Below are 22925 nucleotides of genomic sequence, written 5' to 3'. Positions count from 1 at the left end.
TTTTTTTCCTCATCGGTTGTCATCCGTTTGAAGCACCATGATGATGGTTGTTTCAGCCCAACTCAAATAGCACCTTGGATGGGCTGCCAAGTGGATCTCATGACTGCATTTTTAGGGAAGTTTGTATTTTACCATGTGGTTTGGCGGACAGGGACAAAACCACAAAAATATAAATCAATTATACCCATTAGAGGGATGAGTCATTGGTGTCGACTGTAAGATTGTGATTACTAAAGCGTGTGTTGTTGGAACTGCAGTAAATACAGTCATGAGAAAAAGAAAGTGCACCCTATTTCAATTTTGGGGTTTTACATGTCAGGTTGCAATAAAAATAGCGGTTCAAATATTTTTTCAATCAAACCTCAGATGTTAAAACAACGCCCAGAAGATTTTACCATGTCTCTTATGTTTTAACATAGGTAAAGCTAAAATGGAGAAGTCATATGTAGAAAGTACTTCCCATGATTCAATATCTTTTAGATCCACCTTTAACAGCAATACCTTGACATAATAATTTTCTGTATGACTATCAGTCTCTCACATATTTGTCCCACTGTCCTGCAGCATTGCTTCAGTTGATTCATCGTTTATGGGCATTCATTAATACACAGCTTTCATAAAGTCCTGCTTTCCATACTTGGCCGCTGCAACACTTTGGTCCATTTCTTTTTCAGCCATACCGTTGAAGAATTTGTTGGTGTGCCTGGGATTGTTTGTGTGTTGCATGTCCCAATTCTAGAATGGCTTTAGCTGTCGCACAGATACTCTTGTATACAGATTAAAACATGGACTCAATGACTGCAAGGTCATTTGACCAGAAAAATTTGCAGTGATTCATTATATAATGGTATGTTGTTGCATTCATATAATTTTTCTGAATACTTACTTCTTGCTATTCACCTTTCAATAAAATATTATTAAAAAAAAAAAAAAAAAGAAAAACACAGTCATATTTAGGAAAATTAAAACTGTGATCATCCTAAACATTCAATAATGGGTTAGTAAAACAATATATATACTTTTCTTTCTTTTGATTACCTAAGTAAAGTGTAGGCAGCCCTACCTTATTTACTTAAGTTTTTGTGAACATTCACTTTGCAAAGTAAATAACCCAACATGGCATGTGTTAAAAGTATTTACTACACTTTTTAATAAACATTAAATCTGCAAGCTGATAGCAGAATCCAAACTGGGACAAGGTTTCAAAACGTTCATGTTTATTTACACCATCTCTTACACTGACCTGTCTGATTTGTTTTCAGATTGACTATATTAGATGTAGGGTTTGTAGCACACTATAACAGCACGGAACAGGGTAGGTGGCATATATAATGGGTTGGAGCATGAATAAAAGATTATTGACATCCTTCCAGCAAGAAACTCTCAGAGAAGTCCTCTAACACACCCAAAAATCGATTACATTGCAAACTGGTGCAAGAATCATCCGGCCACCACTCTATCCAGGAACTAGACTCCAGCGGATATTCGTACCTACAACAAAGTAGAGGCGAAAACTAGACTTGGTTACCAAAATATTATATAGATATTATAAGATCAACTCTCATTCTTAGTACTGGACACACTATTCTGGATGAACAAATCTGAATTTTCAAAAAAATGCAGCAATGACCCAGACACAACTCAAGAACCACCATGGCAACATACAAAGTTCAGTGACTGCATAGGTTGTCAGCAGCCACACCCACCCCACCCCACACTGGAACTAAGACTTGAGGTACACAGTGGAAAGACTGCAAGAGCCATATATACTGCAAGGCAAAAACCTCTCAGAGATCTGTGTGATTTTGTACCTGTTGGGGGCTTTTGAAGGTAACTATAACAAGGAGATGTGACTACTAGACCCCAGTCCCCATAGATATAGGAAGCAAGAAGGTGACCATTGTAACTGGACCTAAATTATTACTGAACCATTATTCATACTATTGTAATTTCAAGTGTTTGTGATTTTACTCTGAATGAATGAATGATTAGAATTACCAAACTGGGCTCCTATTAGAGGTCTGCTACAAATAACACTAGAGGGATATAATAGCTCCATGCGACTTCTATGCAGCTGTTGGGGAATCGGTCAATGATGCTTCAAGTGTTTTAGCAGAGAACACAGCTTGAGATATCACTACTTACTGAAACTCTAGCTCTTCCCGGATCTGAATCCCATCTTTCCCCATGATCAGGTATTGCTGCCCATTCTCCAGGTCAAAGCTGCTGCATGTTCTCTTCTTGATGAAGCGAATCTGTTTGTTCACCTTAACTAGTGCTGTGCCTGGAGGTTTGAAGATAAATGTTATCGCAAATGTGCAAGGCTGAAAGCATAAAATGGATGATTAATATGGCAAGGAATGGATTGAGGACAGAAAAGTTGTAAAGAATCCACCCAAAAGGAAACTGAAAAGGATTGGCAAAGTCCATGTTGTATTGTGTGATTTTTTTAAATACAAAACAATTCAATCTGATCAATAATCAACACTTTTAAAGCATAATGGATCCATATCCATCCAATGGATACATTTTCTCTTTTACTGTTATGACAGAAAATGTCAGTGATTTCTGCTGAGTTGTACTGTATAGCACCCAGAAAAATATCACAAATACAAACTGTAAGCAGTTTTTGGCTTAAGAATGACCCTACATTTTAGCATTCCACCCTTTAGGACTAAGTGATTAACAAGCCTTCAATACAGACATTTTAGCATGTCATATTAGTCAACCATGAATAATATACCTCCAGATGAAACTGGAGGATTCTTTTTTACTATCTTGGCTACAAAAAAAATGTCAAGAAAACAGCGAATGTGGACACTGGGTGCAGATTGTAAATTCTACATTCACCATCACTAGGGAAGAAACTTGCTTCAAAAGTTCTTTGAAACTAATAGAGTGCAGTCTGGATTATAAAAGGCAGCTCACTGCCAGTCATCAGCTTAGAATAAAGACTATTATAGGGTGTAGTCCCTGAAATGCATCAAGATGCAGGTGTAGTCCTTGAAACTATGCCAAAAAGATTTAACCAAACCTAAATTTTGTCCAAATTCAGCAGAAAAAGTCCCCTTCTGCTTTGCATCCCTATTTAAAGTTCAAATGTTCTCACCTTTGTTGAATATATCCAAGATTTTTGCAGTGTATTTCAGGAAATCTCCATCTTCATCCTCCTGAACAATCTGCACTTTATATGCTATAATCAAAATGCAAAAACAAAACATGAATGTCTAAGGACTCCTTTACCCGGGAAGCTGATTTCAATATTATATATAGAACTTAAGATATCTGACCCTCATGTACATAAGTATGTATGCCAGAACTAATTGGAGGAGGGCCAGGTCGGTGGCGAAGGTGTATAAATACAGGGTTAAGGTCAACAGGGAGGTTGGTAGGTTTGTGGCGCGCAATAGTGGCATTGTGGTACGGCATAAAGAATTGAAAGAGGAAACGTGGTGGTATCTTAGGAGAGACGGTGTTCATTTTAATGCTGTGGGGACTAACATGTGGTTCCTGGGGATCCAGGACACTATTCAGCGTGCCCTGCAGGTGTGGAGGAGCGCTCAGGTGTGAGGTGTCACTCCTGAACGCTGTGGCAGTTGGGGTTTTGGAAGGCAAAGATCCTGTGCATGGTTTGTGATGGTTTGTGGCTGGGGGGATCTTCTTTGGTAGAGTCCACCCCAATTTATGGTAAAGGATGGTCGTGGCCCCTGAGGCTGTGCTGGGTGGCTAGGGCCTGTTGTGGAGTTGCTTAAAGGTTAACTTACTGGTGGAGCGGATTTTGCCTTTTGAAACCTGCACCCTGGTTGGTTTGTTAGTTGGGGAAATTTAAGTCTTGGTATCGGTGGTAATATTTAGATGGTTAATGGCATGATAGTTATGTGTAATAATTGGAATATACGATTATTAGTTAGTTAGATTTATTGGGTGGCGAATTTGGTTACTTTTATTCGTGAAAGTTTATTGTAAAAGTGGGGTTATAAGTTAATTTATATTTATTGGGTTATTTATTTGTTAATCATTTGTTTTTTATGGGTTATTTATTGGTTATTTATAAGGTTAGTTATTATTATATTTATTAAACAGTTGCTTGCCAGCCATTAAGTGCATATTGGTGTCTGTGTCATTATTGGGTATGTTTGGTTGGTAAGCAGGGTTGGTGGTGTTTTCATTTCAAAGCTAGGAGAGATGGTCCCACCTCCCCTGGCCATGACCCATCAAGTGGAGGAAGTAGCTAGGAATAACAGACTGATCTCACAATAACACTTTTTATAGTGTTCTTAATGTGTTGTTTTTTTACAAATTCACTTGTTAGCATAATGAAAGTTTTAATTTAAATACATTTTTTGTCATTTGAAGAGTATTTGCACCTTATAAATACCACACAGGAGATAAACTTTATAGGTATAGTGCAACAGATCATCATATTAATAAATATTTTTTAGATGTACTCAGCAGCTGTGCTCACCGTATGTGATTTCACCATTGCAGGCCGTGGTTTTTCTCTGATCTGCGGTCGTTGTTGTGTCCAGTTTGTTTTTCAGTTTGGGACATCCACCTGCAGAGGACAGACAGTTAAAGGTTTATACTTCTAACTAGATTCTATACCTAATGACATCTGGAAAGATAATATATAAAGAATAAATTACCTTCTATGCATTTACAAGTGTCTCCTGTACAAACTCTTGCCAGGTTGTCATCAGCATACAGATTGTAGAAGGTGGTACACGCTTGATCTAGTGTGACAAAAATAGGGAAATATATAGGAGACAGGTGTGTAAATCAGATTATTCATTTCAGAAGTTTGCACAGTAACAATGATGTGAAAAAAGGTGATGTTGCCATCCATTGGCCCTAGGTTACCATAAAACTTTAATGTGATTGGTTACTACAGGTGACCACACTGCATATGCTGCATTTTGTATTAGTGAATAAGATGATTATCAGAACGCATCTCCAGTCAGTCACACTGTTAGCACTTTACTGGCTCTATGAAAAGAAAATCCACTAAGTGTATTTTTTTTCTAAGACCCCTGACATAAATTTAGATTCAGCAGATATTTCAGATTGGTTTGGAGACTACAAAACCTTTTTAAACCTTTTCCTACCTGGTGCTCGGAATTCATACACTTTAAAGATCCCAGGGCTTATTAAGCCTACTTTAAATATCTTCCTGACCAGCAGGGTGGTGCAGATGTAATCACTGGATTCGATCTGTGTCAAAAAGTAAAAACAACAGCAATGTTTATTATAAGGAACACTAAACTGAAACTGGCTCTACTTGTGAGGATGACATACCGAATCAAAGTGGAGAATAACTTTTCCATCTTCAAGACTGTAATCCACCACATACTGGTCCACTCTGTTAATGAGCTGCAAACAGAAAGTAATAATGAAAAAAGGACTCCTACATTTTAAACACACATAAGCGAGATGCTGCTAAAACCTCAGGTGACCAATCGGAATTCAGATTGCACTTCGAGAGATTAATGTTATTTAAAATTTAGATACTTTGCCCACCTTAATTAATAGTAGGATGTTTATTTCCTACTTTAAACTTCCTATTGATGCTTTATGAATCAGAAGTCACCCTGGGTCACTCATTGGCTTTTAAAAATGTAAATATTGCTAATACTTTTCTAAAAATAATCACCTCATTCAAGTTTTTCTCATCAGCTATAAGGCCAGTAACCAATATGATCTCCATGACCACTTGTCCTGAGACTGCATTTTCATTTTCTTTTGGTTTATACCTGAAAGATATTTATACTTAATTCCAACAGGCTGAAAAAAGTGCACAAACATGTGCTGGTAAATTATTGTATGTCTATGTATCTGCTCCATCAAATTGTCCATGGATCCATTCATTCAACCATCTTTTAATTCATTCATTATCAATCCCTCCATTCATCATGTATTAATCCAACACAAATCCATCCATCAAACACCCATCCTTATAGTAGAAATTACATTGTAATAATTAAATGTGGTTCTAGTTTTGAAATCTTACTTTGCACAGGCTTCCAGGAGCAGAACTTGAGACGTATCATCACTGAATATTGACTGGTCTTCTGCTAAACATGAAAGAGAAGGAGAAAATGTGTGGGCAGCAAATATGATATGGTGGACAAACAGCTGTGATGAGAATAAGTTATGATGGTTGCTTTCAGGTTTGCGCTGGGCATATTTGGTTCAGCAGACCAGTAATTTTGTAAGACACTATTTATGCTCAATGAAAGGATTTTGTAGAGATTAATCAAGAAAAGAACTTTGAGCACAGTGCTTGCATTGTGAGGTTGTGGAAGCGATCTACTTAACCCCTGGGTAAAGGAAGCACATTGGATACCTTTTGTAAGGACTTCAATCCTCTCATGTCTATGGACAAAATAAAAAAACATACTATTGCTACCTTGTCTTTTGAAAACAGAAGTTCCCTGGTTACCATGTTGATCCCAGTATTTCACTGTTTTCTTAGTCACTTAAGAAGTAAATAGCAGGGATTTCACCCTGACTTTCCTTATCTACACTCATAGTTGGGGTCAGTGACACAGAGTATTAAAAAAAGGACAGTAAGACTACTAGGTTTGCACATGTAGATCAGATACTGTGCTACTAAAATGGTGTCTCCATATGAATTTATATTATTCATTAAAAAAATGCTCAGAATTCATCATAAACACAATGGGCTTGATTTATCAAAGCCCTCCAAGGCTGGAGAGGATACACTTTCATACGGCCTTGGCCAGCTTTAATAAATCAGGCCTAATGCTGCGCATTTCTCTGGATCCCAGTTATTGCTGTTATATCCCAATAAACTGTTATATTAAAAAAAAAGACTCCAACTGAAAGACTTCTTCATTTAGCTGCTTTGTTGGGGCTTTTTATTTTTTTACACAACAGTGAAATCACGTGGTTGAGAGTCAGTGAGAGACTATAGAAATACCAGTCAATTTTAGAACTGTACAAACTGTGTTATTACAAAAATATGAACATTTATTTATTTTTTTCCTATTCACAAGGATGACACAGTGGTTGTAACAAGTGACGCATTAAAGAATTGCCCATTAAACAGCAAAAAGTAATTAACCCCCCTAGCGGTAATTCCGAGTGTGACTCGGGGTGGCTTTTACATGCAAAAAGTGGTAATCCCGAGTCACACTCGGGGTAACTTTAGAAGCCCCCCTTACCTTTGCCCCACGCTCCAGGGGCGATTGGATGGTCCCGCTGTTATGCCAGGGCGCCGGTCCGTCGTGGCCGGGCAGTAAATTTAAAAGCAGATTACTGAGTAATCTGCTTTTAAATACCACCCGGGTCCCGGCCACGCCGCTGCTCGCATCACCAGTGAGAAGCACAATGTAGGACTTCTGCATTGTGCTTCACATCTCACTGCAGATGCGAGCAGCAATAGCAAATTCCGGGGGTGACCATCTCGGAATTTGCTATTGCTGCTCACATCTGCAGTGAAATGTGAAGCTCCTGCATTGTCCTTTGCATCTCTCTGGAGATGCAGAGCAGCACCCGGGAGGAGGAGGAGCAGCACCTCCCTCACCCGAGAGGATGAGTCATCTTCCGGGTGATGTGAGTGGTGATGTATGGGGGGGTGTGTCCGGGCAGGAAATTTAAAAGCAGATTACAATGTAATCTGCTTTTAAATGGTTTTTCAGTACAAAAACACCACACAACATGAAATAAAAATAAAAGTACATTTTTAATTTTTAATTTTATTTTAAGATTACATTGTTGTCTAATATGTCATTATTTTTTTTTTAATTATTATTTATAATTATGTATTATATTATAATTTATGATTATAACAAATAAATATAATTATCATATCCGAGAGGTAATCCTAAAATTTACAGGCCCACAATATAAACAAAAATTTCTATGCAAAAAAACAATTGGATCACTTTTTGCATCAAAAAACTGACAGAATTAGAACGCTAGGGGGGTTAAGGTAGTGGGCTACATTATTTAACGAGCGGACCACCAGAATAAGCTATTACATGCTGTGATATATGCTGTTCCTACATATATTCTAGCACAATGAACTCCAGTGACTGCAGATAGCAATGATGAAGATGATGATGACTTCTTTACAACACAACTTTACATTTCAGTCCCAGCCTGACACAGACCCTTCCAGCTGCATGTTTCAAATTATCTGTAAGTATATTAAGTTCTCCAGTCCCGGCTAAATCAGCAGATAATGGAGCACAAAACATCCTTTCCCTTTTTTCGAATTTCAAATAAATATTGATTGTATTTGGATACTCTACTTGAATATACCTTTACTGGTGTTTAAACAGTAACACAACCCATAAAAACAAGCATTTGTATCACTTTTTTAGTTTATCTAAAGAAACAAATACATAAGTATTTCATTTCTAATGACAGATGGTGACAGATGAACAAATGAGCACTGTACACACAGCACTTGTTCTGATCTATGGAGGGGGGTTGAGTGAGCAGCACTTCGTTTTGCTCCCTTCCATTCACTTGCATAGCAATCATTCCCGATTGTTGTTCATGGACCCACCATGTCAGATTGATGAACCTCATCAGACGACCACTGTACATGACTCCTGCACATGCATTTTTTTGGTATTGTAATTGGGATCACAGAGCTTTTTCTTGTTATGTCTAATATTGAGCTATGAATCTAGAATCTGGCTCTTTGGACTGTACAGTTGGGCTTTTTATTATGGCTCTTCAAGTATTGTGAGTATTGTTTAAGTGATATTTTTTTACTATCTGTAAAATTAATAAAAATTCAGGAAAAGAAGTAAGCCACTATTATCTGTAGCAGTTCCTATGAATTCTTCCATAGTAGCAGTAACCACCAGCCTATTGTTAGTGTCTGGAACAACTGTGGACATAGCACGAAGAGCATAAAACATGAAGATATCATATTGCTTACAGAGGAGTTTCTTCTGAATCTTCAGGTCAAACCGGCAGTTTTCCTGAGGAGGGCTGATGATGTTATACACAGTCCTCACCTGCAAGGTACAAATGTTGGCTGTTATTAGTGATGAAGACACATTCAAAATATGATTATTGTTTAAACAGGGAGGACAAATAGCTTGGTACACACAGACAGCTCTTTATACATAAAGTTTTAATTTTTTTTTCCATCACCAACTAATGCCTTCTGTTTAGACTAGCGCTGTGTAACATCCAAGAAGAAGGGATTGCTGCATGCCCCTGGAGGATTATGGCAGGGGACTAAGTCTACCAGGCAGTAACTATAAAGAGCTATAGGGGGGTATTTAAAGCAATACTCTACCCAGGTACTGATATTTCAATCACTTGTGGAGGATAGTGAGTTGAACAAATCGTCCAGCTTGCCGACCATCACTAGAAACCGAACTTCCAGTGTCTGGGTGAAGCTTTAATTTAAATGAAGAAAGTTTGGTGCTGGTAACAGATAGCATACTTATAACCCAGCACTGCTAAATTTGCAGTTGACTCTTCGGTATCTTTTGGTTAATTCTATTTTACAGGGACTCTGCCACAAAGCAGAGCACCTGCATGATTGGGCTTCAAGTGAAGCAGTTTCTTTCCTATTACAGGGCACACAAGTAACAAGCTGCATCCATAGCCCTAATCACAAGGATATTTTGCTTTCCTTTAAACAGTATGCATGACACAGAATAAATTGCATGTAAACAATCACACAGCTCCGTCTGTCCCTGCATATACAGCATGTACATACATTTCCAGTAGCGATTCCATAGGCACTCTTTGTACTGATGATAAGGTCTTCTAGAATAGGAACCTGGGAAAAAGATAAGGATATCTAATATATAGATGACACTTAAAAGGAGCAGTAATAGGATTAGAAGGATAAAGAATTAAGCTGCTGAACTATTAAAGATAACTGTTGCCTCCTTTCCCATAATTCCCTGGTATTAAAAAAACTTTATGGTATGCGGTCACATGGCTATCCTACAAAAAAATGAAGTTGCTAAACTGTCAAACTTGCTTTTATGGTGGACTCACTTAGCTATTACCTCAACAGGTTTTGTGAAAGGATTTCTTTCAGTAAGCTGGTAGTTTTTGAAATGGCCTGCTCTTCTGTAGGAGACTGACACGTCCATGTTTAGGTTGAGCTTCTTCTCCAAGATGGCAAATTCTGTCAGTGCTTCCAGGGCCATGACAGTGTCCTGGGAATCAATTACAGATTACAGGTTACATATAGTTTAGTTGTACTGGGTATCACATATTATCCCTATTGCACTTTTCCGTTATCATGTGAATACAGGTTCTCCTTAGAATTTTTCTTACTCAACTTCCCTGAATATGCACAATAATATTCATCTGAAGATGACAGTGCCTACTCCCCATTAAAAATCAGCAAGCAGTTTGGCTGTATGATGGTGTTCACACCTGTATTGCGAAGAATCCTCCTCCATACCGCTGCTGTTCTTTCAGCCATCGGACTATCGGTTTAGCATATTCATAATCACCAGATTTCAGTACAGCCAACAGTGCATACGCTGTTGTCTCTACCATCATCGCTGTTTCTGAACTAGGTGAAGCTGGGTCAAATTTCTTTAATGTATCTTTCCAATATCTATAAACTGGGGGATAACCTACAAATAAAAAAACATAAGGTTGTCATATTGCCATTATGCCATTGATTTCTTCTTTATGCAATCAACATAGTAAGTAATTTAATAATTTTATTTCAATCGAATACAATTATTCATGATTCTATCCACTTGTTTCATAGGTGGTCTCAGTTATAAATATCTCAGTGATCTCAGTCAAAATATCAGTCATAACACCAAAATGGTTTCAAATTTAATATGATGGTTAACCAATTGAAAGAAAAAAAAGCCTGAACACTTTCCAACTGACTATCTTCCCACCTTTTCATTCGATATTTATTCAGTTAAACTTCATTTGATGTTTAAATAGGCATCGATCAAAAATATTACACAATTTATGACTCGTTTTAGAGCTGAGAACATCCTAAATGGTCTCTAATATAAACGAAAACAAGGTACTGTGGAGGAGTTATCAATGATTCTAAGAAAGACATACAAAGAATACTTGTAGATAATGGCACAGACTTATCTGTGTCCAGGCTCCATACAGCGATGACAGGTCCAGGATCCTGTCATTGGCACAGCCGCCGACTCCATGGTTGACTTCCAGGTCTACAGAGGTCCCCTGGACCAGATGGCCACTGACAATGTAACTTCTGCACATGCTCATTGTCCATTGCGGCCATGTATGCGCTCTGTGCAGTGTAGAGCTAAAACAAGCCACCAATAGCCAGAACTTTGATTTTAGACTTGCAAGTGTCTTTTGTCACTTTGCTATATTTTGCTATACACTGCACACAGTGGACTTCCCATGCTTATCCCATGGCAGAACACTGCTATTACTGTGAGGTCTCTTTTATCCTAACATGACAAATGTATATATAAACCATAGCTAGCAGCATGATGTCTAGAGGAGAAGCTAAAAAAACTTCAGTGCCTCGATATCTACACAAGCAGTAAAACAGTGCCATCTCTTGGGGACTCCTACTTTAAACAAATTAAAAACTATGCCAGGATTGTTCACCGAGTTGCAAGCACAGCTCAGCATACTAAAAAACATTGCAGTCAAGCAGGTATGTTTGTTTTATTGTTTTGTTTTTTGTTTGTTAAATTTAAAGTTAAGTTTCACTTTAAAGTGGCTCTACCACTGTGAAATTATGTAAACTGAAAATGGTGAAATCTAAAAAAACTCTCATTGCCTGTATGTAAAGCTGATTTTCAGTAGTGCAGATGAACATCTGAGCTGTGTATTAATTGTGGGTTAGTGATTTAGAAGTTATTAAAGTGAAGCTTAACGTCCACTTCTAGGTTTGTATGTGTTGTGTTGTATCAGGCAGGTCATTTTTGCAGCAAGGAACAGGGAATGTCATTCCTGCCATAAAGTTGATCACCATACGAGCATGACAGGGGGCTCAGGGAAACAGCAAAGGAAGGGTTAAATAGTGGAAAGCAGGAAAATGTTGGATTAGGGGGATAGGTGGGGTCAGGAGGTGATAAAGCTAAGAAGAGGGAAGTAGAGGACATTTAGAGAAATCGTGCTCTGCCTGCCCTCCCTTTATGGTTTGCTTCCTGGGGTGGGGTATTTTGAATTTGGCATTTAGGAGTCCTCAAAGGCAGTATTGTGGGAGTACAGTTTTGCTGTTAAGGGACCTATCAGAGGTATAGAGTGTCCAAATTTTTACGTAAAGTTATGGTTGATGAATAGGGAAGGTCTAGATGGGAAATGGGGCTACATGTTTTTGAAAACTTTGTTCCCATGGCAGTGTCTTGCTGATGAGAGCAGTACTTGGTAAGGTGGTGGCAGACCCCAAGAGGTATTTTCTAAAGCTTAAAAGGTGCTTTCAAGAACCTGCAAGAGGTTGGGAGTTTGTAGTAAAATATATGGTATTGTTACGGGTTATGTGGTTGGAAATTGTTACTGAATGGTATCCAGATTGTATTTCAGTATTTTATAAAGAGTTATACCTAAAATATTTATGTATCTGTGTTAGGAAGTTATTTTTATATGGTAATGGTTTAAACTTGTTGTTGTTAATAATAAAGCAGCTGTTTTGTCCATTCAAACTCCAAAATAGACCCTGATTTATTTCACTTTCAACAGTGAAGCTGGGTGATCCAGCAAACCTGTAATTGATTTGGTCCAGAGTTGAAAACATTTGCTAGCAAATAGCAAATGATTTTGAAGAAATCCATTACAGGTTTGCAGGTTAGCCCAGGAGAGTTTTAATAAATAAAGGCCATAGTGTGGTAGTGTCATTGTGGTGGGGAGTTTAGAATGGGGGCTGTGCAGCATCTGGAAATGTTCTAAGGTGATTAGGTAAGAAGCTGGTGAAAATCTGAGCTCCCTCCAGTCACGTGTTTTACCTGCCTCATCACTCCAGGTTTATTATGGATGTTATCTATTATGCAACCAAATCAGAGAAAGTAACATTTCAAGAAAATGTGTCTGCCACATGTCCATTATTAAATATACACTTAGAAGAAAAAAAAGTTTATATTGCATTATTACATTATTTTTAGTGAAATGATAACTTTTATATGTTTTCCTCCATAAGATTTGGATGAAGGGGGGAAAGGTGGAATACATACACTTCTCAGGTTTTTACTGTTGTAAAGTTAATTGAATTATGCTTACTTAAAAAACAGACTTTTCTGCTTGATCAAAATCCAAACTAAAAACAAGATTGACTGAAGTTCTGTTTAAAGGGGTTGCTTGACAATAGTGTTTTTCTGCTGACATAGATTTGTGAAGCAAATAGCAATAAAGCAAAATTTTAATAGGACAGTCATAAACATTTTGATTTTGTGGGTAAATTCTGAACAGGGTATACTTATTTTTTTAAGCTCAATTGATACGATGTAAATCTGTTAAAATACCAAATGTGCCTGTAAGCATGCTTTCCAATAGCCTGACATCTGTATAGACATAGTAATACTGATGATAATCGTAACATTGACTTACTGGATCCTTTAGTGAGCGCCTCCCCCTTTAATTTTGTCATTATTTGATGTTTACTTTGTATCCTCGCATCTGCAATGTGGAGCGCATATGCACAGACTGCCATGGTATATGTAGTCTGTGCACTGGAGGCCTGTCTGGACAGATAGTCTACGGCCAGTCTCAGTGCATTGTCTATTTGCTGGGATAAAACAAAAAGTTATTATACACCCACAGTAACAAAGACACATAAGTAATAATAAAACTTAATTACAAGTGTACAAAATAAATGCTGCAATATGGCAAGGTAAAAAAGGATCTTGAGCCAAAGCCTTTGTTAAAAGCATTGTAAAGATTGTGGAAGAATAAGAACCTGACAGGTGACCAATGCAACTAGAAAGTGAAAGGTAATTCAAAATGTTAGAGATGTTACCAGAAAAGGAATAAATAGGAATCTACGAAAAGAAAAAGCTCAGTGTATGACATGTATTGCCTCCTTTGTGTTTAAAGACATTCACTATGCTCTTTGTGTTCCTCCTGACTTACAGCAAGCTGACATATGTGCAAGGACTTCTGAATCCCAATTATGACATATGCTGTCAGAAACAGAGTCTTCTCAGCCGCCTCCCTGGGAATCGACCCCTGAAAAACAATTGAAAAAGTAAATAACCTTGATTGTAAACACATTTCCACCAACTTCTACAAGTATTCATGTATTTATTTATAAGATTAATTTATCGGATAGATAGATAGATAGATAGATAGATAGATAGATAGATAGATAGATAGATAGATAGACTCAAGTATATAGAAGAACGCTTAAAAATTTGCTTGACATCTACAGTTATCTGCAACCTGCTATTACTCTTCTCTCAGGTAATGAAATGACTATTGCTTGCATTTTGTCACCTGCAATTTGACAGGGCTTGCAGAGGACTTTTCCTGGAAGGATCCATCTCTGGATTGGCATTTCTCAATCAGCCAGATCAGACTGTTACACACAGACATGTGATCCAAGGATACGTATTTCTGAACTTCACCAAAGATGCGCATAGCAAAAGCTGTTAACCTGGGACATAAATAAAGTGTGATCAATGCTCTTAATAAAGTAACCACATCACCAAGAAGTGAGATAAGTAGCAATTTACAAATTAAATAACATAACATATTTTGGCTTATTAGTGTTACAATGTAATACTAAATTTAGCGTGGCCACAATTTTGAATGATGATCTGATGTACCAAGCTCCAGTTTCATTTGGGGAGGAGGAACCAAAGCTAAATTTTAACTGCTTAGCAAGGGAAAGAACAATGGAAAACTGAAATGTGATGTCTAGGTTGATTTATTTTGCTTCATTTAATTGCAAAACATAGAATTGTGGCAAGAAGCTGCAGTAAAGTTTGAGGTGATTGCATTTGATTATACTTGCATTAAAGAACTGTTTATTGTTAGCTGCTTTGTTTGCTCTGTACATACGATGCAATCACAGAACAGTGCAATCATTTACTTCTGTTTCTAGATTTTTTTGCATTTTGACATTTTTCTAGTAAAAAGAAAAAGAAGAATAGGGACATAAAAATTAACAGAAATATCTGTCATCCGTACCAGGTACTAGGGTCATTGTCTCTCCGCAGGCTGTACGAATGGTCTCCATTGCGGAAGGCTAGAATGCTAGAAACACCTGGAGGGAAAAATGATTATTGTGTTGACATGAAAAATTAGTACCAGGAAAGCTACATGGCAGTGTCAATCCCACTTACCATCTTTCAGCTTCCTTTTCATTTCTATCTGAATCATGAAGGTGTTGGTACCCAGCAGGCTCCACTCATTCTTGGTTTTCAGGTAATGATAGACATAGAAGATAGGAGCCACTCTCATCAGCTCAGTCTCTGCACTGCCTTTTGGAATACTGACCAGAGTCTGTATGCTCTTCCCACTCACAATCGTGTCTATCACTTCACCCAGAATGTTCCCTGTAGTTCATAACAAGAACAAGAGGCAGATGAATCACACTTATTTTTTTACATTAACTAGCCCAAATTTTAGTTTTGGGTAGAGTAGTCAAATGTGAGAATTTCTATCATGTTTTTATTGCTCTTTATGTCCTTGTTAAGACTTCCTATTACACACTGGATTTTATCAGGATGTTAAGGGAAATTTTCACAATGAGGAAACAGACAGCAACAAAAACACTTTAAGGTCTCTATTTATAAAAAATATATCCCCTGGCGGTCCAGGTCCATGTGTTTCAATGGGAATTGATTCCCATTGGGGAATATTTGAGGGATGTCAGATTCCTCCGCATACCACCCGTTTTATAATTAGAGCCCTAATGCCAGTTTTTTGTATTATTAGCAGTTCTGGACACAAAAGGGTCCAAGGGCCATTTTGCTAAGCAGATGATTGCAAAGTACAGTGGAAATTTTGACTGTATTTTAATGGCTTTTGGAACTTGTGCAGGTGGTGGATTACCGTTGATTGAGAGGATGCGGCCAATGTTCGATTTTGGAACAATATTTGTTGGAACCTTGAAGGCCACTTCTTGATTCCTCTTCATTATTCCTGGTGTTATAAAAAATAGTAATAATATTATTTAAATTAAAAGGAAAGTTTTGCTGACTTTAAGCTTTAGAAAATCTAAAGAGTCTTTCTGAGTAATATTTTGTTTAATAAGGCAGTACTGCCTGAATGGTTTCTACTTGCTATTCCATATAATGATTTCCTACATTTCTGGTTTCTAACTAAAATTTCTATCTCTGCAAAACAGCTTGAAATATGTTTTGCGTAATCAATTTTATCTGTCAAGGCTTGTTTCTTATGTCTTGCAATTCAGGCACGCTTATCGGACATTGCAGCCAGGACCTCACATCAAGAATATGCTACTGTTCAGTAATGCATCCTAGTCCAGAACTTTTCCCTATCCTATTACTGGGCAATCAAAGAGTAGGACAGCACTGTACAAAGTATTAGTGGTCTGACTGTCTCAGAGTGTTGCCCTACACTTCCTCTGTGTTATGCTGTACTGTTGATATAGTGCCCAAAATCTTTGGAGGCCCCACTAGATTCTAATCTTCCCTGCTCTCCCTTCTCTGCCTAATGCTCCATTCCCTCATCTGTAGTAAATTTAAGTTTCTGGTACTTCTGGGTATAGGGAAAATGGGATGCATACCCATGTAACAGCAGTGATACAGACTATTGGCCAATCACCACTTTGATCTTACACAGGAATTTTTGATTGGCAAATGGAATAGCTGGCAATGAAGTAAAGTGGAGTGTGTGCAGGGGCCACAATTATACTGAACCTGTTGCTTTGTCCTGTTTTCATTATTAACTATTCACACACCTATACTAACACTGTACAGTAACTACTGTATTAAAATATGCTTAATATTGTTTAAAAAATATAAAATTGGATACTAGTAGGATATATGCAGCTGTAATATTGTGGCATGGCATATACAGTGTGCATTACTCTTGTATGGTTTGTGTAACCCCACTACATGATGCATTTATGTCCTCACCATTCCTGCTGAATTGTTTTTTTATATTATAAAAAAAAATAGCAGGTGTTGGAACACTCAACAGTGATCAGGTAGGTGGATCCTACCCATGAAGTGCCCAGCAGACTTCATCGATAAATGAAATAAATCTTTCGACTTTATTGACCCTTTACAGGAGAATATAAAAATGCTTAATAGCAGAACATACCACGAAGTCCCTGTGGATCCAGAGTAAATCCTGCGCTCCTTTCTTCTTGAATTCCTTCAGGCTGTTTTGGGAAAGAAGAAGAAGAAGTCATCACCAGAACAATTTTTTACTGTTTTTCAAAAACATGGAGTTATATTGATGGCAGACCAGTGCAACAACACAGATAACAGACCCTAGTCCTTCTCTTTCTGCATAATAAAAAGGAAGCACATTGCAAAACGTGGATGAAATAAATGTGCATATTATTATTATATTATTATTAGCCAGTATTTATAAGGCACTATCGTATTACGCAGTGTTTTACAAAGATCATTGTCATCTCACTAGCTGTCCCTCAAAGGGGCTCCATAATCTAATGTCCCTACCATAGTCATATGTACTTACCACAGTCTAAGGTCAATTTGGGGGGAAGCCAATTAACCTAACTGCATGTTTTTGGAATGTGGGAGGAAACCAGAGTACCCAGGGTAAATTCTGGAAATTTTTGCAAATGGCTATGGAGATGATGTACCTTTATGCTCATAGTAGCACACAAATTTTTAAAGTTTAAGAGCAAGTTTTGTACCAGTTCTTCAAAATTTTCTGCTTTATGGTTACCCAAGAAGTTCTTGACAACCATGACATAGCTGTGCCAGGCAGAATCTTCAGTATCAGTCATGTAACCTGTGAAATTTGAATCATTTATCAGTTTGGATTCTGGGGACCATCAAAGATTCCTGCTTTTAATTTTTCAGTACTCAATCCAGGGAAGAATCTACAAATGTATTTAAAGCAATCATCGTTCTTGTTCAGAGCTCTAACAAATTGCTTCATTAGTCCTAACTTCATGTGTAGTGAAGGGTAAATGATTTTTTCCTTGTCAACCATTGGCTCGTTAATGATGTTTGCTGCATCTTTTTTCATGTTTTCCCTTGGAGGCCATGTCACTTTTTTTCAGTGTTCCTGCTTTGCTCTACTATCCCACAAGCAGATGAAACATGGGTACTTTGTGTATCCACTTTGCTGTCCAAGTAGGAAGTTCACCATTTTTAAATAAACACATATGGGCCATTGGTGTTCATGATAGCAAATCTTTTGTAAGACCAATTTGATATTTTTATACTCTTCTTTAAGTTTTGTTGAGTGACCGACTGGAATTGATGCATAGGAGTTGCCATTATGCAGTAAAACCAATTTCAAACTTTTTCAACCAATTTCAAACAATGAAAAGCCCCCAGTCTTCTGCTCTGTATTCTAGTACTCCCATATGGGCTAGTAGTCCAGGGATGTTACAACAGTACACAAAGGCCCTGATTTATTAAAGTTTTCCAAGGCAGGAGAGAATACACTTTCACCAGTGAAGCTGGATGATCCAGCAAACCTGGGATGGATCTGGTCCAGAATTGAAAACATTTGCTAACAAATAGCTAATGACTTATAGGAAATCCATTCCAGGTTTTCTGTTTCACCCAGCTTCACTGATGAAAGTGTATTCTCTCCAGCCTTGGGGAACTTTAATAAATCAGGGCCAAAGTCTCCATCTTCAGTGAAATATAGTAGGAGTGTCACCTCTCTTGGCCTTTAAACCGTTATTTTAACTTCAGGTCTCAGACAGTTCTTTTCTTTTAGCTTGGATGCTAAAAGTTCAGATGTTTGTTTTGACAGATTTAGGTCATGTAATAAATGATTGAGCTCTTCTTGGGAGAACTGCTGGTTTGATGAAACACTTTTTCATACTAACTTCCACTGCTAACTCCTTGATTACACTCCAAACCCTGTAAATCCTCCATGTCAGATACAGGAAAATCAGGGAGTGTACTGAACACTGGTACGGGAACATCAGCACCATGCGGCACAGGTCATCTTGCTGATTCCAAATCAGGAAACTCCCATTTGTTTTTCTTGTAACGATTGAAACCTTTTACATTCACAGCACAAAAATAACAATCATTATGATGAGTTTTGGGCTCCTTCCATACCATAGGTACACCAAATTTCAAACTTTTCAGTTTTCCATTTTTCCACTGACGTAGACACACTACACAAGTTTTGCATACCATATGGGGAGCCCAATACTTATCCTGGTCCCCCAATTTAATACCAAAATATGCAAGATATGCTTGTTTCACAAATTCTGTAATGTTTCTTCTCTGTTTTTGCTGAGAATATTCACCACAAATGTAGCAAAATACATTAGGGTCATTTAAACAACTTCTTCTTGAAGAACTCATATTTCTGTAAAAAAAAAAAATGTATAAATAAAAAGAAGGCAAATGAAAGTTTCATGAAAATAATGCTACATTTATTATATAAAATGCAAAACATCTGTGTAAATAAAATTGATAATAATATGCTGTGTTGGTTTAATTTGTTGGTAAAATCGTCTATTCTGATTCCTGTATCACAGGAACTAAACCCAATTCAATGAAACTCATGTCATTTCTGGATTCAGCAGACCTGAAATGCACAAAATATATTAACAAATCTGTGGCAGGTGAAAAATGTTTTTTTTAAGATGAGCTGTGTTATCGGATGATCAGTTATTAATCGTTTGTTTCCAACGACAATATTGCACGTGTGTACGTAGCCTATGATTTTTGGTTATACAAGGTTTATGATTACAGTTACATACAGACGTCTCCTAGATATGAACAAGGGCTGGAGGGGGGGAAGGCGGTGGTTCGCATGACTTGCAGAAGAAATATTTTGCTAAACACAGCTGAGGTTCTGGGTGATCTTAGAGGGTGAGCTCTTTCTGCAACCTCCTGTAACTCTTTAATGACCAAGACAGTTGTTTCTTTTCTTGCTCCAGATGTTAATGGATGTCTAGGCTCCATAAAGTTTTTTTTTTTGCTTTGTTTGTGATTAGCTCAAAGTGAGGATTTTATACAGTAGCGGACACCGTGCTGCCTAATATTATGTTCATACAAGCATCTGTTCTAGTTGCCTTTATTAAAATAATGTACCTGTTCTGATTGACATACAAATTCAACTTAAGAACAAACCCTATCTTGTATGTAACTCAGGGACTACCTGTACGTTCAAGTTAAATTTTAATATAAAACCCTAATAAAGGGCCACCACCAAACTTTTTCCACATGTGTGTGGTGTTTCATTTTCTTATTCGTTGTTTATTTTATGCATTTTGCTGCTGATGATGATGGTGGATGTGTACAATCCAATGAGACCATAATACTGTTGTTTACTGAACTAAGTCTAACTTGTCAAGGAAATCTGTACATAATTTTAGCTTCCCATGTCCCTGAATCTACCAACTTAGGTTACCATACCTACCTATCTACCATAGGCTTAGGTTACCTTGGCCTGGTTTGTGTCTTAAAATTTGACATTTTTTGTGATTATTTTGAAGCACCTACCACCACCTGCAGGGTCTTGATCACAATATCCTTTCTGGGGACTTCCAGGGTGAAGGTGACAGGATGGAGTCCAAGTTCCAGAGGAAGAAGATTAAAAGTAAATGTCTTGGGAGTCAGTGGATGGATTTCATCATGGCAACCCCTTGGCCTTTTGTATCGACTGGAGGACGAATCGCTCACCTGACAGACGTCTTTACTTACTGACACACTGACACAACCCTGCAAAGAGGAGATTCATACTCAGTTCTCATGGAAATAAAAATCAACATTTGACATTTATTATACGTTAACAATAAGACATAAACAGGGTTCATATATATGATTATTTAACTGTTAAAAGGAAATATTCAGTAACAACATATTGTAAGGGTATAATCCGAACATTTAAAATTAAAATTACTTAAATAATTACATTTTACATACTTGATGTTCCATATTTTTATAGTTTTCTTTGGGATACCGAGTTTTCTTCAATTTTTCAAACACACAAGACAATCAATGTTTAATCTGAATAAGTGACTGACAGCTGTTGTTCATTTCAAAACTTCTTATCTCTATAAATGCCTATAGAAGTGCAAGAGTAGCTTAAAGCATGTCAATTGTAGGTCAAATGTGGATGCATCCCTGAATTATTTCTTATCCTCAACATCCTAAACTAATGTCAAATCTACACTGCAAGTCAAGCCTATTCACACACACCTTAGTTGTGAATAAAAACACATGTGTAGACCATTGTTTTTAAACAGTTTTATCATTGTTTTTAAACAGCTAATTGGATGTTTCTGAAATAATTTTTTTTTTGTAGGGGAAGAAAAATACATGATTTGGACAAACAAAGGGAATTAATTGTTTGCAATTTGTGTTGTTAAAAAAGTAGTTATGTTTTAAAGAATTATAAGGGAAATATACTAGTAAATAATCATTTTAGAAGGCATTGCAATCAAAATGGAAAATGCATCATTAATGAATGTGCTTGGTCATCTGTCATTAGCCTAAGGTCAATCATGAGGTCAATCATTTGCTAATCTATGTGTGTGTGCTGTCTAACATAGCCACAGTACCAAGCTAAATACACCTAAGAAACCTCCACATGTCCAGCACGCCTTGATTTAAACTCCTAATTTCCACACCCAAGTAATGCCACTTCCTAACCAAATGGGCAATTTTTTTGCCAACTGAGGGTTAAGCTTTAGTGGCAATAATTGTTGCTGGAAATGATAATTTCTAGAGAGAGCGTAGACAGTGCTGTTTGTGCTATGGAGAGGAGAAAGAGGAAAAAAAAACGGTAGAAAAAAGTAGTGTCCACTAGCTGTTGGTTGTTTATTGACAGCTGTACAGACTCTAGATTTTCACTTCAGTGATGATAATTTAGTATCTGTACAAAGCTTAATACTTTGGAGTGTGGGATGTTGGGAAAAGGGATATTTACCTGATAGGTGGCACTAAAAACATTATTATTTTTTTGGTATGACAGGTTCAATTTGGGCACTTTTTTGAATGTTAATTGGCATATAAGGCATGTAAAAGTATTTTATATCTCAAGTATTAGGGTAAAGAAAATGAATTGATTACCGTGACTTTGTAATTTTGATAGTTGTAAACAGTTGCTTTAATCTGGACTTGCTCCCCTCTCACAACGGAGTAAGGCAGTTGGACATCCAGAAACAAATCTTTAAACACTGTTAAGGATAGTGGATCAGCAACACAGATACCTAGAAGATCACATGCAGAATTAGTGCAGGGTAAGCCTTTGTAGACAAAGCAGTTGACTAGAAGGAAAAGCACAGCCACATTCATTGCATATATTTTAGTAAATTGGAAAGTCTGTGCGCTAAGGTTAAGACATTCACCTTTCTCAGACATGCTGAATCCTTGCACTTCCCATGTGGTCAGGGAGTCTGGAAGACTTATTTGCACCTTCTTATTTCCGACTCTGAGGAAAAACAGGCAAGTCAATTCATTTATGGTGAAATATACAACTGTATTCCATAAGTGTGATCTGTCAAAAACTTTCATAATGGATAATGAGTTTAACCACCTGGGCGGTTAGCCTGAACCTGGTTCAGGGTAAGAAAACTTGCTACTATCGGTTACCCCGAACCAGGCGCGGGGTAGCTAAAAATATAAACACGCATTACAGTGCAATCTGATTGTCATGCAACATTGTATGACAATCGGATTACAACTGAAAAAAAAATACCTACCTTGTCCCCGCAGCTCCTCCGGAGACGTCTGTCCTCTTCTGTCTTCATCCGGCGTGTACAGTGACGATCTCCGGGGTTTCCCGATGACGTCGCTGCAAGCGTTGGTGCGGGCAGGAGGCGGGGCGGGAAATTCAAATAACTTTGTATTGAACTCAATACAAAAAAGCTG

The 22925-nt window shown here is 37.5% G+C and overlaps 1 protein-coding gene across 1 annotated transcript in view; it reads right to left on the bottom strand.

Annotated features, from left to right (window-relative positions):
- Positions 1 to 1200: 1200 nt before the first annotated feature.
- The window catches only part of C5 (complement C5), a 42317-nt gene continuing 20592 nt past the window's right edge, over positions 1201 to 22925 (bottom strand). Inside the window, exons 19-41 of the mRNA XM_072431727.1 lie at positions 22403 to 22485; positions 22125 to 22264; positions 20553 to 20771; positions 17197 to 17257; positions 15961 to 16050; positions 15249 to 15461; positions 15094 to 15169; positions 14398 to 14557; positions 14035 to 14130; positions 13513 to 13690; positions 10387 to 10592; positions 10011 to 10163; positions 9713 to 9775; positions 8918 to 8996; positions 6008 to 6071; positions 5651 to 5750; positions 5296 to 5370; positions 5106 to 5211; positions 4647 to 4733; positions 4466 to 4555; positions 3110 to 3193; positions 2146 to 2284; positions 1201 to 1491 (exon numbers count right to left, since the gene is read on the bottom strand). Of these exons, the coding sequence (XP_072287828.1) occupies positions 1356 to 1491; positions 2146 to 2284; positions 3110 to 3193; positions 4466 to 4555; positions 4647 to 4733; positions 5106 to 5211; positions 5296 to 5370; positions 5651 to 5750; positions 6008 to 6071; positions 8918 to 8996; positions 9713 to 9775; positions 10011 to 10163; positions 10387 to 10592; positions 13513 to 13690; positions 14035 to 14130; positions 14398 to 14557; positions 15094 to 15169; positions 15249 to 15461; positions 15961 to 16050; positions 17197 to 17257; positions 20553 to 20771; positions 22125 to 22264; positions 22403 to 22485 (2698 nt within the window). The 3' untranslated portion in view covers positions 1201 to 1355. The remainder of the gene's footprint in view (positions 1492 to 2145; positions 2285 to 3109; positions 3194 to 4465; positions 4556 to 4646; positions 4734 to 5105; positions 5212 to 5295; positions 5371 to 5650; positions 5751 to 6007; positions 6072 to 8917; positions 8997 to 9712; positions 9776 to 10010; positions 10164 to 10386; positions 10593 to 13512; positions 13691 to 14034; positions 14131 to 14397; positions 14558 to 15093; positions 15170 to 15248; positions 15462 to 15960; positions 16051 to 17196; positions 17258 to 20552; positions 20772 to 22124; positions 22265 to 22402; positions 22486 to 22925) is intronic.

This window comes from Pyxicephalus adspersus, chromosome Z (assembly GCF_032062135.1).
Source record: "Pyxicephalus adspersus chromosome Z, UCB_Pads_2.0, whole genome shotgun sequence".
NCBI lineage: Eukaryota > Metazoa > Chordata > Amphibia > Anura > Pyxicephalidae > Pyxicephalus > Pyxicephalus adspersus.
The sequence above is the reverse complement of the archived record's forward strand: the minus strand, read 5'-3'. Positions and strand labels throughout refer to the sequence as shown.